This window comes from Rutilus rutilus (genome assembly GCF_951802725.1).
Source record: "Rutilus rutilus genome assembly, chromosome: 2".
NCBI classification, from domain to species: domain Eukaryota; kingdom Metazoa; phylum Chordata; class Actinopteri; order Cypriniformes; family Leuciscidae; genus Rutilus; species Rutilus rutilus.
Window position 1 is genome coordinate 6240452 of NC_140210.1, and position 15287 is coordinate 6255738.

Genomic DNA, 15287 nt, shown 5'->3' on the forward strand with positions numbered 1-15287 from the left:
CCAAGCTCATGCCCCACTCGTCACCATGATAGAAACACCCCAAAAACCCAACATAACAGAAACTCTTCTAAATTAGCATATAGCAAAACATTACGCACCACTAATTAACTAACACCATTAATCTTGCCAAAAAAAACACATCATATAACACTTGATTTGAGCATTTACTTTTCCTTTCAGGTGTGATGGCAAAGCATGCTGGGAAATAGAAATCCCAGCTCAGTTTCAGTTCAATTGAACAATTCTGATCACTTAAAATGTGTCAGTTTTGTGAACTCAAAAGAAAAAGAAAGTTCTAAATACTCATACAAGTTAATTTGATTGAACTCATTTAAGTTTACACCACTCAAACCAGTTAATTATTTTGAGCATTAGGGTTTATGCAGGATATTCATGCTTGATGTCTATCCACTGCTGACCATATCGTGTTTCATTGTGTCGAAGAAACAATGCTAGCATTTGATTTGCAGGTGTATGAATATCATCAAGGTAATGTACTGCATTTTACATGCACATCCAACTTTTGCTAAACAAGTTAATCACCATAATTCTCAGTAAACTCATCAATGATGCCATTGTATTGTTTAAAAGTGAAGATTTATCATTAATTGTGTACATTAATCTCAGTTGAGACTATAGTCAGGTGCGTCTATGTGGATTTCCATGTAAGCTTCCAAGTTGTAAATCCAACATTACGAACCAATCCTAATTTCTATTGGATAAAGTGAAATTCTGGACCTGAAAATATGCAGCCAGCAGTATTTGATTTGATTCTTAGTGGATTGTTAGAGGTTTGTTTTAGTATTTGTGGTTTAAATTAGGATAGAAATTCCATCAGCAATACACTTTACATTCCTTTATGAAATAGACTGGGTGTTCTATAGAACCAAGACCTTCTAACTTTAACTTTGGGACATTTAGAAAAGGCAAAAAAAAAAAAAAAAAAAAAAAGCAGACTACAATATCAATAAGATTCTACCATTTATTACACATAATGACATTCTTAAATAAAAATGCTTCACTTAACAGTTCTTGCATAGATATATTACAATACCAATTTAAAAAAGAATTATGAAACAAACCAGTAACAAAAATAAACTCTTTTCCTTTTTCCTTAATAAAGAACATTGTCATACTAACATCATATAATACAAATAATATATGCAAACACTTTTTACAGCAAATAAAACAAAAAATAAAAATAAAAAACGGCATAAATAGAAGCGAAGAGGAAAGCATGAAATGCCTGCAAAAAGCAGAGGGATCGGAACGGATTTCATTTACAGCAGGAAGTGTGGAAAAAAAGCCTTTAACCGGAAAACTACACTACGAGTGCAACAAACATTGGAAATCACTCTATCAGCTTCATACCATCCATTTGGAAGCTTTTAGCACAGCGTTTTGAGCAATAGAAGGGTACGGAAAAGAAAAAGACAATGAGCGAATGGAGATCAGCTGCTAACATGAATGTACAGACAATCCAAAAACAATGTACAGACCTCTAAAACAGACTAATCATAGTTTCACGAGATATGAAATGCATTCAAACTCCTAATTTAGTGTTCCCTGCATGTGTAGTAGTGTCTCGTGCCAGAACTTTAAGATGTAAGTTTTACATTGAAGAATGTAAAAATGTACCTGTAAGTGTGCATCGGTAATTACAAATAATTGCATTATCCCACAGCAAAAAGGTCAGTAAGTTGTCTGTGCGATTTAAAAGCTGTTTAAGTGGGTAACATACAAGGTTTATACACACTCGAGAAAAGACGGTGCACATGAAACAAGCCCCAAAAAAGCACACAACAAGCTTCTCTGTGGGGCTTCTCGGGGCCATTTAGACAAACTCATTAGTTAGCTTTTGCCAAGGTAACATCCCTAATTGGTCCTGCTGGAGGGTGTTAAAGAAGGATTTTAAGGGAAAGGTGCACTTAAAGTGAACAAATGGTCAGAAGTCCACAAGGAAAACTACTAGTAAACATCATATGTCAATAACTGGACAAGCTCAATGCGAAGTTTAGCACAAGACTTGTGACAGAACACTGTTTGTATCCATTAGCAGGTATTAAGGTACGCTTGTGAATCCTCACAAAACCCGAAAAGAAACGCCCAGGTCATATTACACCCTCAAATTAAGATTTGTGACATTTTCATGATAATTAAACACATTTTATATCCAACTTCCCATGAACAAAATGATTTAAAAAAAACATAAAAATCATCATGACAGCAGTACAACATACTGCACAGTAACATGACGGATAACTAATATTATTTAGGGGAAATAAATTGGAAAAAAGTCAGGATTAAGAAAGAAGTGTCACCAAGGCTGCATTTTATTTGAACAAAAATACTCTAAAATAGTAATATTGTGAAATATTATTACAATTTAAAGTTGTCAAATTATTAAAAGTTTTCATATTAGAATGATTTCTGAAGGTCACGTGACACTGAGGACTGGAGTAATGATGCTAAAAATGCAGCTTTGCCATTACAGGAATAAATTACATTTAAAATATAACATAGGTTGTTGTTTTTTTGTTGATTGAGATATCGTTTTTTTTTTATAATAAAAATATGATCGTTTAAAAAAATCCGAACTTTTGTCCGGTAATGTATCACAATGGAGTGATTCTGTATCACAAATATGATTTCTTATTTATTTTGGTTTTTGAGGTGAAATATGATCCAAGCATGTTTTTGACAGGTTTTGTGATATTCACTTTCTCATATGCGTTTATCCTTCTCGCCAAAAACTCCCTTCGAAAAATGTATCAAAACAATTTTTGCATAGCCCATACTCGTGAATTTTCTGAAATACAAATTTAGAAGATAAATTGTAACATTTCAGATTGTGGTCTTAAACCCTCTCTGAAACGCAAGTGTCTTGCACTAGATTTTAGTCAGAACCCGTCGTGTGCGATGGTCTCTTGAGGGCACTGGATGCGAGCGGCTCAGCTCTGGAATCCAGTGACCTTGTGTCTTTGTTATTTTTCATGGAGCTAATGTGGCCAGGGAGGGAGGTAAGCTGACACCCGGCTACATGGTGAAATTGACTGTGTCGGGCGGCTGCGATAAGATCTCCCGGTCAGCACAAGTGTGGCGTGTGACCCCCAGTGCGGTCCTACTCCGTTCCGCCCCATTGAGGGGGCAGCCAGTGCTGGGAGAGCCCAATTCCCCTCTCATTACCCATACTGCCGTTCTGTCACACGTGCCTCCCTGTTGGTCTGTGTTAGACAAGTGAGTGAGAGGAAAGAACTGACAGGTGACCAGACGGCTCGAACAAGACATGAATATCCTTGTCCATCACCTATTTTGGGGTGAAATGAACCAGATGTTTTTTTAGTTTCTTTTTTTATCTATAAATATGGTTAAAACTTGTCTTAAGCAATAAAAAAAAAGACTATGCAAATGTTTATCTCTTTAAAATTCAATTGATTCTGTTCAGGGTTTAGAAATCTTTGACCAAGCCAAAGCATCAATATGAGCATCTTGATGTTTATATACAGTATGCAATAGTTAAAAATAAATCTAGGTTTGTTGCGCTCATTTTATACATCTTCACATCTGGGCCTCTGAGTCTGATCATACACATGTTGTTTACACCACAATGCGCACAGAACCACTATGACAGGATTTGGGGGAAAAGGGATAGTTCGCACAAAAATTCGAATGAAAAATCATTCACTCAACCTCATGTCGGGTCCAAACCTGTATGACTTTCTTTTAGCAGAATGTTAAATATTAATTATTAATGTCAATTATGCTGCTCCAAAAAACAAACAAAAAAAGACCAAAGGAAGTCAGTAACGGAGCCCTGCACATGGCATGCAGGAAAAAACTTATGCTGTCATGACAACTCTCGGGAGATTGGTATGGTAATAGAGATTGGCATGGTAACGGATATGGCAAAGTTAATGTATTTGGTCTTGGGGGAATAGATCTGCTACGCCGCTGCTTCTGCAGAGCAAGTACCGATACTTGCTTCTGCCAATGCACTCACAGACATTGCTGTGAGCATGTAAGACATACTTCTGCTGCTGCACATGTACATACATGAATTAACCCCCATAGCAGATCTATACAGGTGGAGGGTTTCTGAAAGCACGCTCCAGACTGATAACAGCAACACTTTTGAATGTTGAGCTGCAGCTCATTGGCCGCTGATGCAACAACAACCAATCAGCTGCGCTATGTAGATGATGACTTGAACTCTACCAAATGAGTTAGACCTATCAGCCTGCGCCATCTAGAGTTTCATGCCAGAACTAGGTAATAATGTGGCCACGAATGAGCTATTCAATCCCACAATTTACTAATGCGTCAGCACGTATTACTAATTCGCTCCCTTGTTTTAAGTAAATTGTGCACACAATATAATAATTTGTTTCCTCGTTTTACTAAATCGTGTCCACATTGTAATAATTAGTTCCCTTGTTTTAGTTACATCAAAACGAGTGAACGAATTAGTTCAACGTGGCCACAATTTACGAAAACGAGGGAACAAATTAAATTGTGAGAACGAATTCTTAATTCATGGCCACGATTTAACTAAAACAAATGAACGAATTAGTAAATTGTGGCCATGATTGAATAAAACCAGAATATATATATATATATATATATGTCCATGTGATGTGCGGGGCTCTGTACCATATGATTTATATTCCAAGAAAATCTGAAATATTACATATGCTATTATAGCTTTGAAAGATTTTCATGCAAAATGTATGCATGAAGATACGTTGTAACAGTTTTGAAGTCAATGGTTTTCGCATGTCTTGTAACTGTTTGAATATCTGGAAGTGAGGATGAGATTCAAGAGCTACTGCAGAAAGGAAGATTGTTGTGAATAACGGGTTAAATTTTGCTCTGTTTTAGACATTGAAGTCTTGAAATATAGTCACATTGACCATTTTTATGGTGCTTTGTGTTGTTGTTGTTTTAGCTTGACAGCTCCCCATTCCTGTTTTTTATTGTAGAAAAAAAGAAAAGAAAAAAAGGAGCGCTATGGACATTCTTCTTTTCCGTTCCCTTGAAGAAAGAAAGCCATACAGGTTTGGAAAGACATGAGGGTGAGTAAATGATAGATTTTTCACTTTATGCGAGTTATTCCCTCATCAACAAGCCTTTATGCATGAGCCACAGTGGGATCTATCTTCAGCAGATCAGGCCTTTCAGTGGTCTGAATGATTGCATAAGTGCAGGGCCGTCCACAATCAAACAGCTTTACATTCAGGAACACTTTCCATCCCACACTTGATTGTACGTTGTAATTTAAACCTCACTTTAACTATACGGTTTTCACACTGTACAGACATTTTTTTTTTTTTTTTTTTTACCAGGAACGCAAGGCAGACAGATATGTAATGTTAGAAAAAAACAAAGTTTAAACATGAAGATGTCACCTGCAGGACCAGCGAAACACACAACATGCATGTTTCTTATGATGCTTCCATCTGTCCGAACTAAAATAATTGGTTGGAAATGTCTGTCCAGTTACTGTGATGCATTTACAAAAAACCGAAACTTTGTGATCGCAAATCTCCGCCTTGAATGATGGAAGTCATTATTATGTTGTGAAGTCCGCAGATAAACCATGGTGCTTTTCTCATTTCATGCTAGTCCTAGAAATCCCAAAGGAACCCGAGTTTATGGGATAATGTTTCATGGGTCATAAATAATGTTGAGGAATGCTCAAAACGTGTGCAACAACAACATTGCTCTTCTTTTTTCGCCACTAAAAGTTTGTTTTCTATAGAAATCAAGTCCACCTCAGATGGGGTCTGTGCCAGTGCAGAATCCACTATTCTTGTGCATATGGCAGTTTTTTTGGTCCATTTTTATTTATTTTTATTTTTATATTTTGTACACATCCACAGGAGAAAAGCAAAAAAAAAAAAGAAGTCTTCTGAATTATATAACATAGTCATCATTCAAAAAGATCTCTTCCTTAATTTTTTTTTTTCTTTTATAAAAAGTCTCAAAGTGTCGCTGCGCAGCTGTTGGTTGGCAGGAAGGGACGTGAAAGAGAGAGATTTGTCTGTCTATGAAGAAGGTAAGAGAGTTTCCTCCACTGCCCTCAGTCAGATTCACATTTGAGTGATGGCTGATTCCACTTGGTCGCCTCTCACCTTTGAAATCCAGATTTCTCCGGATGGACGTTCCACTTTAGATCTTGGCTGTGGCTTGGCGGGATCAAAGCAGAAAGATAATCCTTGCTCAAAATGAAAAAAAAAAAAAAAATCCATCTCCTTGGATTGACGTCCTATCACTATGATATTCTCCAAAGGTTCTCCAGGAGAAGCATTCAGGACACGTCCCGCACGGTGCAGTAAATCAAATCAGGTGCATTGGTAGCTTTCGTCAGTTTGTGACAATATGCGTTAGACATACTTTGAATAACATTGACTAAAACATTAAACGGATCTCGGAGACGAAGGAACGCAATAATAGTAGTAACTAAATCGAGTCATTGATGTTCTGATTATTTCGCAAATACCTACTTAAGCACATTGTCTTTGAGTGACATAAGCTGTCGTACCACCTTCTCAGATCTGTAGACCTCTGACTTTTCAGAAGTGAATCGCATCTCGCCGACCAAAGCTCAAGAGCTGGTCTAATCGATCGATCGTGGCCCTCTATCAGTCCCTCACGGGGGTCCCTCTGTCTGGTGGGATGAGCGAACGGCTTGAGTGGTATCTGGCTCCTGCCCATAATCCCTCTCTTTCTCTCCCTCTACCTTCTCTCTGTCTCTTCCTTCACCTCGCCATTTTGCCACCTCCGCCTCTTCCTCCTCCTCCTCAGATGTGCCTCTTCATGTGCAGTGCCAAGTGATCGGATCGAGAGAAACACCTAAAGGAGAAAAGAAAGAAAGAAAGAAAAAAAAAAACTATTAGGAAACCCGTGTGACCTGAAATCTGATCTTCTTGGATCTTCTATCAATATTCCATTTGGCCTGAAACACAATGTGGGTTTGATTGTATTGGCGCCGTCTCAATATTATCTGCTGGCAGATATAAAACAGATGGGTGAGAAAAGTAAGAACTTTTTGTGGTTGTTCCAATACTAAATGTGTTAAAATAATTTTACCTCAATATTCTTGTGAATAATTCTGTATAACACTGTATGAATAAGTATGCCTATACGTATGCCTAATGTCTAATTAAATGTATAAATAATAATAACTAGACATGTACATTTTGTGTACAAGAGTGGTGCGTGTTGTGGCAAAACTGATAAAAATGATTATGTGGTGAAGTAAATACTAGTGATGTAGTACTCGAGTCCGGTCTCGGACTCGAGTCCGGTCTCGAGACCGATTTCTGCTTTCTCGGACTCGACTCGGACTTGTTCTTACAAAGACTCGGTCTTGACTCGGACTCGACCCTTCAAAGACTCGGTCTTGACTCGGACTCGGCATAGGCGGTCTCGTCCCATCACTAGTCCACTAGAATACATACCACTAGAAAATTTTAATTGACTGTTCGCAAAGACCCGCCCCCCTTAGTTACTGTCGCTATGTCCGACAAGCTACACCGTTCTGACTCACGCCACACCATGTTCTCACGCAGTGAAAAATACATTGCGGGGCAGAGAGGAGACTGACAACACGCTGACAGACAGGACAGACCAGGTTACTTTTCGGTTACTTTTGATATTAAACATATTAAACAAAGTCTCGCCTTTCAAACTTGGTCATTTTTTAAAAGAAATTTAAACAATAAATACCGTTTTGTGGCTCTTAAATGTGTAGTGACAGATCGCTGTAGAGAATCAGTTAAAGCTGCTCGTGAACCGATCATCTCTTCCTTCTAGTTAATTTATAGCCTCAAATAAACATGAACAAACATAAGAAGCAATGTTGTTTTAACCACGGAAAGGCGTCAGTACACTCCGTGTTTCAAGTTCAAATCCTCCCATGTTAACCAACGGACTCGGTCTCGACTCGGACTCGACCCTTCAAAGACTCGGTCTCGACTCGGACTCGACCCTTCAAAGACTCGGTCTTGACTCGGACTCGACTGAATTTGAAAACCAACGGACTCGGTCTCGACTCGGACTCGACCCTTCAAAGACTCGGTCTTGACTCGGACTCGGCATAGGCGGTCTCGTCCCCATCACTAGTAAATACTATAGAAAAAACTAATGTAATTTCTATCTGAATAGGTTAGTTCAGGCAAGAATAATAAAAAAACAAAAAAAAAGTAAGTTCTATATTAGTACTAAATTTAAGCTTGTAGAAATTAAACATCAACTTTATAAAAATTAAGTAAAACCTACTCAACTTTCTGATACTGGTGTTTCCATCATGCACTGGGTCATTAATAATGAACAAGGTTGCATTTTTCATTGTTTTCCAGCTGTATTTCCACTGTTTTATCATTGCTTTTGTTGTTAGGTTTAGTAACTTGCTGTTTTGTGTTAATTTTGTTCTCAAAATGACACATTCATACACAATAAATATGTGTATTGTGTTACCAATTGAGGTCTCTATGTTCGGGTAGGCACCATATTATTTCTATTATGTAGAAATGTTGTCTACATCTACTATATTATTTACTTACTGTAGATGTTCTAAGCATGGCTTAATTCAGTGCTATATTGTTTACGTAAAATGTACTTAAAACAGAGTATATTGCAAAGTATCTTCAACTGGCCAAGTTACAGTTACTTCTTTTCTTTGTTAATTTTACTTAACTTAGTTAAGTAGATTTGACTTAATTCCATATGAGAAATTTACTTCATTTTTCTTTTGCAAGTTTTTGCACGCAGATTAAAAAAACAAACAAATACTTAATGTTTTTAATTTTTTGTAGTGTAGGCAGTTGCCAGGGTGTTTTGGGTTGTTTCTAGGACGCTGTTAAGTTGATTTCAGTGTTGTTAGGCAATTGCTATATGCAAAGGTGAATCTAGATAAATTTGACTAGTTGATTGTTGGAGCATCTTGACCCATCCCTAAGACATATGCTTTCATGCTAAGTCTCACCTGTCCTGGAACAAGCAAGGGGAGGAACACGAATTGGGAAATCAATGGGTGTGTTTTTGGCAGGGTCGGACAGATGGCAGATCAAGCCACTGCCAGGAGGCACCAAACCAGCTGGTGTACCTCTACCCTCTCCCTCTCACACCCCCACCCCACTGTCCTGACAGGGGGTCCGGACACAGTCGGGACGGATTAAGAAGAGGCCCGAGGGCCACGGCTACAGGTCTAGCGTCTCGCTATACTGTATTTACTGTTCAGACGAGACAGGGAGCTCCTCCACATGCTGTTCTCCACTGTTCCCGTCAACTCCATCTTTATAATGGTAATCCGGGGCTCCCTTGACAACAGCAGAATGGATTCCCCAAGGTGTACGAGCAGCCAGGATGACAAGAGAGGGCGGAGCTGAGCTCAAAGTGAGATACGCAAGTCTAACAAGCATGAAGAACCTATTTATACATCAAAGCGAAGATGAGTTAAGATTCACTTCAGAGGTGGAAGCTCTTGGTCAATACCAGGAGGCAAATGTCTCGCAGGCACTGCGCCCAAATTGAAAATGTTCTGAAAGAAAGCACAGAACTACGTGCTTAGCTTTGTACTCAAATGGAAATGCATACTTGATGTTTTACAAACTAAATGTCCTTCCATGTAAATTATGTTGGAACATTTATAGTGTACCACCATGCATTTGCATGGATTGCAGCTTTTGTGGGAAATATCCCGAATCATTTTTGTCGCAAAATATTGAAATATTGCTGTTCATGGCTACATTTACGACTAAAGATTTTATAATACTGATAATATAATAACTTTAACTTCATTTTATTTGTAGACGAGAGACGGCGTTAAACTACCTCATGTCTCAAAGCACATAACATTACAATAATAATGAACATAGAGCACTGACCTGTACCACCTGATTGCTGCAGATTCATTTCGGTGTTGATAGTGCTGCCATTGAAATGCATAAATTCGAGTCGCGAACCGCTCCGAGTATAACGTCACGGGTTTTCATCTCTTCCAATTTACAGTAGTTATGGCGTGAACGCAGCATAAGCTGGTTGTTTTGGATCAGGAGGAACTGTTAAAGGCGGCTGCTGTTTCGTTTGCGGTGCTCTGTGACTGACGTCTGTCTAACTCTGCATGAAACACACTGATGACGTGTGATGTCTGCGCGAGCAGGTGTGCGGAGGTATGGAAATACATATGTTGAAAGGCAGGTAAAATATTGTATCATTGCATTCAGACCGAATGCTATGATTGAATGAACATTTTATGGCCCTACGCCTTCCACATACGATATATATATACAGTATATATACTCACACACACACACATGTAAATACATTTGGACCACTTAACTATGGGATTTCTATCAGGGTGACTTTCAACCAGTATAACAAGAATGTTTCTGGAACAAATCTCCTACCCTGCCTTTAATAGAATGAATTGGACTTCCCAATGCTACATAATAAATAAAGATAGAAAACATTTTAGGAGAGTGTTTAGCTTGTAGCTTGTCAGTTACAGTACCAGTTTTGAAGTAGCTTCTGTGAGTAAATGTAGTTGGGGAACTCTGTTTGTCACTCACTATGTTCAATTTGAAAGCTTATTTCTGAGATCTGGTGAACATAGAGAAACCATTGTCTGAACAGCAGATGTTTTTAATCATAAAGCTGCATCTACCAGCACAGGTGACAGGTGGAGCATCTCTAGATAGATATTTGAAAATGAAAATATTTCAGACTATTCATCACATTTGTATACCCAGGACACCTGTGTTAGATTTTGCCATTAAAAAAATGTTGAAAAAAAAAAACATACCAGGTTATAAAAAATGCTGACCAAGAATTCCCAAAATGAATACAAGGTGCTAGAACTAAATGAGGCTTTGAAAGAATTAAATGAGGCTAATTCTTTTTATTGTTAAAATGACAAAATAGTCTTTTATAATTTATGTATTTATTTTTTTGTGTGTATTTCATGAAAATTAAAAATTGATTTTTTTAAATTAATATATAATTCTTAATGTGTTTTTATTAATACAATTACAAAATAGTATTTTTTTTCTTTTATTTAATAATTTGCATTAATATATATATGGGGAAACTATATTTTAGGTGCTGGTTACCATTAAATTGTCTTACAGTGTACATTTTAGACAGTATTAATGAAATTGCAGATATGAAAACAATACAAGAATGAAAAAGGTTTAAAATAGAAATGATGAAAATAATATGGAGTGTATTACTGCTTGACATGTCAACTAACACTGTGACACGTAGCTAGTATGTGTAGGTATCACACACGTCTCACCTGTCGCAGTGATTGCACTTGAAAGGCTTGGCGCCAGTGTGTTTGCGGTAGTGCCTCGTCAACTCGTCGCTTCTCGCGAACCGCCATTCACAGCCTTCCCATGAGCACTTGTACGGCTTCTCCCCTGGTACGGACACACAAACAGATGCACACACACACACACACCTGATTAAAAATGCACTTTCTTCCTCAAGGGGCCTTGAATTCAACGACTCGGTCCAGCCAGCCGTCTAATTCATTTGTTTTAAGTTGATTAGCCTATCGAAAGAGTGTTGACACAATTGGAGTTTATGAAATACATGATCGTCATTAGGGCGCACAGCTGTCGGGGCAAATGAACTCGCACTCGATGAGTTTCCAATGGGATCTTTGCTGCGTTTAACAGATGTGAGAGACTGCGTTCCCATTTTTGATGTTGTATGTTTTCCGTTGTGGATGGCAGCCGCCTTGCAGGAGTGCTGCGGTTCGTATGGTGTCTCGAAGCTTGTTCATTAGCGCTGCTGAACGTAACGTATGAAATGGGGGGCAGGCAGAGTTTATTTGGATCTCTGGGAGAGGTGTTAATTGGAGTAGTAATGATGGGTAATGGGGAGGAACCTCATATTTACTGTCAACCAGCTGGCCCTGTCTCCACTGTTTGCCATATCCACAAATCTTCTGAAACAAGACTGTGGATTCATATCAATGGCTTGACGAGGAAATAAGTCAGATTTCCATGCGAAGAGAGCTCATAAATTTAACTAGTCATTAGATCAGCATTAACTAAAACATTAAATCTAAATAGATTCTGCTTACTATCTTAATAGAAAACTGAAATGAAGTAAAAAAGCAAACATCTTTCAATTTCTATTTATTTAAAAAATATTTATGCATTTTAAAAATTCATTCATTTATTTTTAAAAAGCCAATTTATTTATTATTTTAAAAGCCCATTTGTTTATTTTCAAAGTTTATTTATTTGGTGTGTGCACATGTGTTTTTATTATTAAATTTAGTAATGTTAACTGTATATTTTATTTATATTTATTTTTCAAACCTATTTATTTATTTATTTTAAAAAGCCTATTTATATATTTTAAACGTTTATTATTATTTATTATTATTAAAATGACAAAATCTATTTTAAAATTTATATATATATATATTTTTAAGCTAATTTATTTATTTATTTTCAAATCTATTTTAATTTGCAAGCAATTTTTTTGCAAGCAACTACCTAATTTGAGAAAGTTCTGGTATTGACTGTCCAATTTTCACATGGATGACAATATTTTTTCCACCCAACATTATTTTCATTTAACAAACTGTGTTACTCTGAAATAGATCCCAATACATGCAAGTAAAATAGGCTCTGAATGCCATTTCGACTTCCTTCCATGACGGTCACACTTTCATTCTGAGCTGTAAAAACAACAAGTTATATTTAGATCGGAATTTGAGCACTAAATTGAAAACCCTTTCACACACAATCACGAGCTAGCCACATTAAGCAGGACAGGTTTAGACCTGCGCCCGCTACGACCGCAGCACCAGCCAATTAGAAGTCAGGGAGGCATGGATGCTGGAGTTTGTCGCCTAGCAACCGGTCAGGAGCGTAACGTAGGAGGCAGCAGTGGAGCCGGCTCGATCTGGCATCGTCTGTCCCTCTGTGCCACCAGCCAATTACGGCTCATACTGGCAGGGGAGGAAGCAGTTGCCTGGCAACCGGAGTGTTACATGATACATGTATGTAGACGAGGATATAGGTGCGTATGTGCGAGTGAGCGCGTGCACGCATCCTCGTGGGAATAGAAGTGCACGGACGAGGCTAGCGGTGTAAGCTGAAACCAGCGCCGAGACCCGAGAATCGTTCCCAATTATAGAGTCCCGTTCAGAGACACACCAGTTGCCTGGCAACTCCCCACCCCCATCACACAACCTTTCCTCTCTCACACACACACACTTTTTCTCTCTCTGAGCACCCTTACAGGTGCCGGAGTCTAGCTTAATTACATTTTCCAAGTTAAACTGGAGACAGAAAGACTCATTATGATCTGTGGAGTTCACTTTGGCAGCAAGCACAAAGCCATTTTCAATGCTCTTCCAACTTTTTTCCGACTTTGTTATAATGGAACGCAGAGACAAAGTGGAAACGAGTGCTGCCACTTTCCTCTCTTCACCTCTCTGTGTCTCCCTGAAAAGCCGGTCTTATCTAGCTTCCAAACGCCTTTTATAAAACGCTCCAGAGGGCAATGTCATTTCAATTCACGCCGCCTTCGCTTCTCTACAAATCTCAATCACAGAAATTGTCCAAGTAATAACGCCTCCAAAATAGGATTTCGCTAATTGCAAAGGAGTTGACGATTTGTTTTGGCATCAGATTTTAACACAGCTCATACACTTCATTGTATTTGTTGGACAAATGCAATGCAGAAAGTGCTCAGAAAGATTACAGCTAATGAATAATGCAATTTTAGTAAAAGACTAATTCAAATTTGCATTGTTGCGATAAGCAATTAACAGGACAGTTTAAACACTGACTTCTCTGCCAAAATAAGAAAAAATCAGATTTGACATCTTTTTTTTTCCTTTTTTTTCTAGACAAATGCAATACAAAAATTGCTTGGAATGAAAACGGTATATATATATCAGTATCTTTGTCCTGTTTTTAAATAAAAGCGTCTACACACCAATATTATATTATATTATATATTCTTTTTCCATCAGCAGATTTGATAAAATGTCCCTCTCTGCCATAGCTCTTAAATATTATTTGTGTTCCAGCATATTTACAGTATGTTGCTTTTGGTTATGAGACAAACAAGTTTGACCATGAACAAATTACTTTTAAAGGGATAGTTCACCCAAAATGTTTTAATTCTGTCATTAATTACTCACCCTCATGTCGTTCCAAACCCGTAAGACTTTTGTTCATCTTCGGAAAACAAATGAAGATATTTTCGATGAAATCTGAGAGCTTTCTGTCCCTCCATTGACAGCCTACGCAACTACCACTTTGGCGCTTCAAAAAGTTCATAAAGAGATCGTAAAACTAATCCATATGAATTGAGCGGTTTAATCCAAATTAAATCTGTTCATCATATAAAGTGATTGAGTCTCTTCAGAAAATTTGGACTAAACCGCTCAATTCATATGGATTAGCTTTACGATCTTTTGATGATCTTTTGAAGCGTCAAAGTGGTAGTTGCGTAGCTGTCAATGGAGGGACAGAAACATTTTATAAAAAAGATCTTCATTTGTATTCTGAAGACGAACAAAAGTTTGAAACGAGTAATTAATGACAGAATTTTCATTTTTGGCTGAACTATCCCTTTAAGAGCTACAGTGAAGGGCAAGATTTTCAGAGAATAGTTGCTTAAAGCTACTTTATGACTTCAGAAACTTGAAAAGTTCACACGTCATATGAAATACTTTTATAGTGCTTTTTTTGTCCTTTTTGGTCCCGGACAAGGCGTCCTGGTATTCTTGTGCATTCTTTACTCTCAATCCTCATGCCATAATGTGTACGTCTGAAATACTTTCTAATACATCAGAAGGGAGCCATTAACATGTGGCATGTTCTGGTTTCAAGACTTAGGGATTTGCCCTGGTGTGTTAACAGGCGCGCAGCAGACGTAGGGAAATATACAGGCGAGTACGTCTCATTCCACCCGGTCCATCCATCATGAGGCAGTTATTCACTCTGCGGACAGCTTTGGGACAGCAGTCTGAGTGCTTTTGGATTGAGATCGAAGAGACAGAGAATTATGGCCGTTTCCTGCACCATTCGAATCTGCTGAGGAAGTACTGTCGCAACCTTGAGAAAATATTTGCAGCCGAGGGGGCTGGACAGGCACGCTGCCATGGCGACGACGAAGCACCATTAATTACATCAGCTTGTCGCTTATTGTGTAAAATAAGATTGATAGCGCAAAATATGAAAATTAATGATAAATGTGGTGGAACTGACTGAATATTTCTAAATATATAGCATGCCACTGCTGTAAGAGCA

The 15287-nt window shown here is 38.0% G+C and overlaps 1 protein-coding gene across 1 annotated transcript in view; it reads right to left on the bottom strand.

Annotated features, from left to right (window-relative positions):
- Positions 1 to 728: 728 nt before the first annotated feature.
- The window catches only part of klf7a (Kruppel like factor 7a), a 40676-nt gene continuing 26117 nt past the window's right edge, over positions 729 to 15287 (bottom strand). Inside the window, exons 3-4 of the mRNA XM_084390469.1 lie at positions 11297 to 11420; positions 729 to 6852 (exon numbers count right to left, since the gene is read on the bottom strand). Of these exons, the coding sequence (XP_084246595.1) occupies positions 6801 to 6852; positions 11297 to 11420 (176 nt within the window). The 3' untranslated portion in view covers positions 729 to 6800. The remainder of the gene's footprint in view (positions 6853 to 11296; positions 11421 to 15287) is intronic.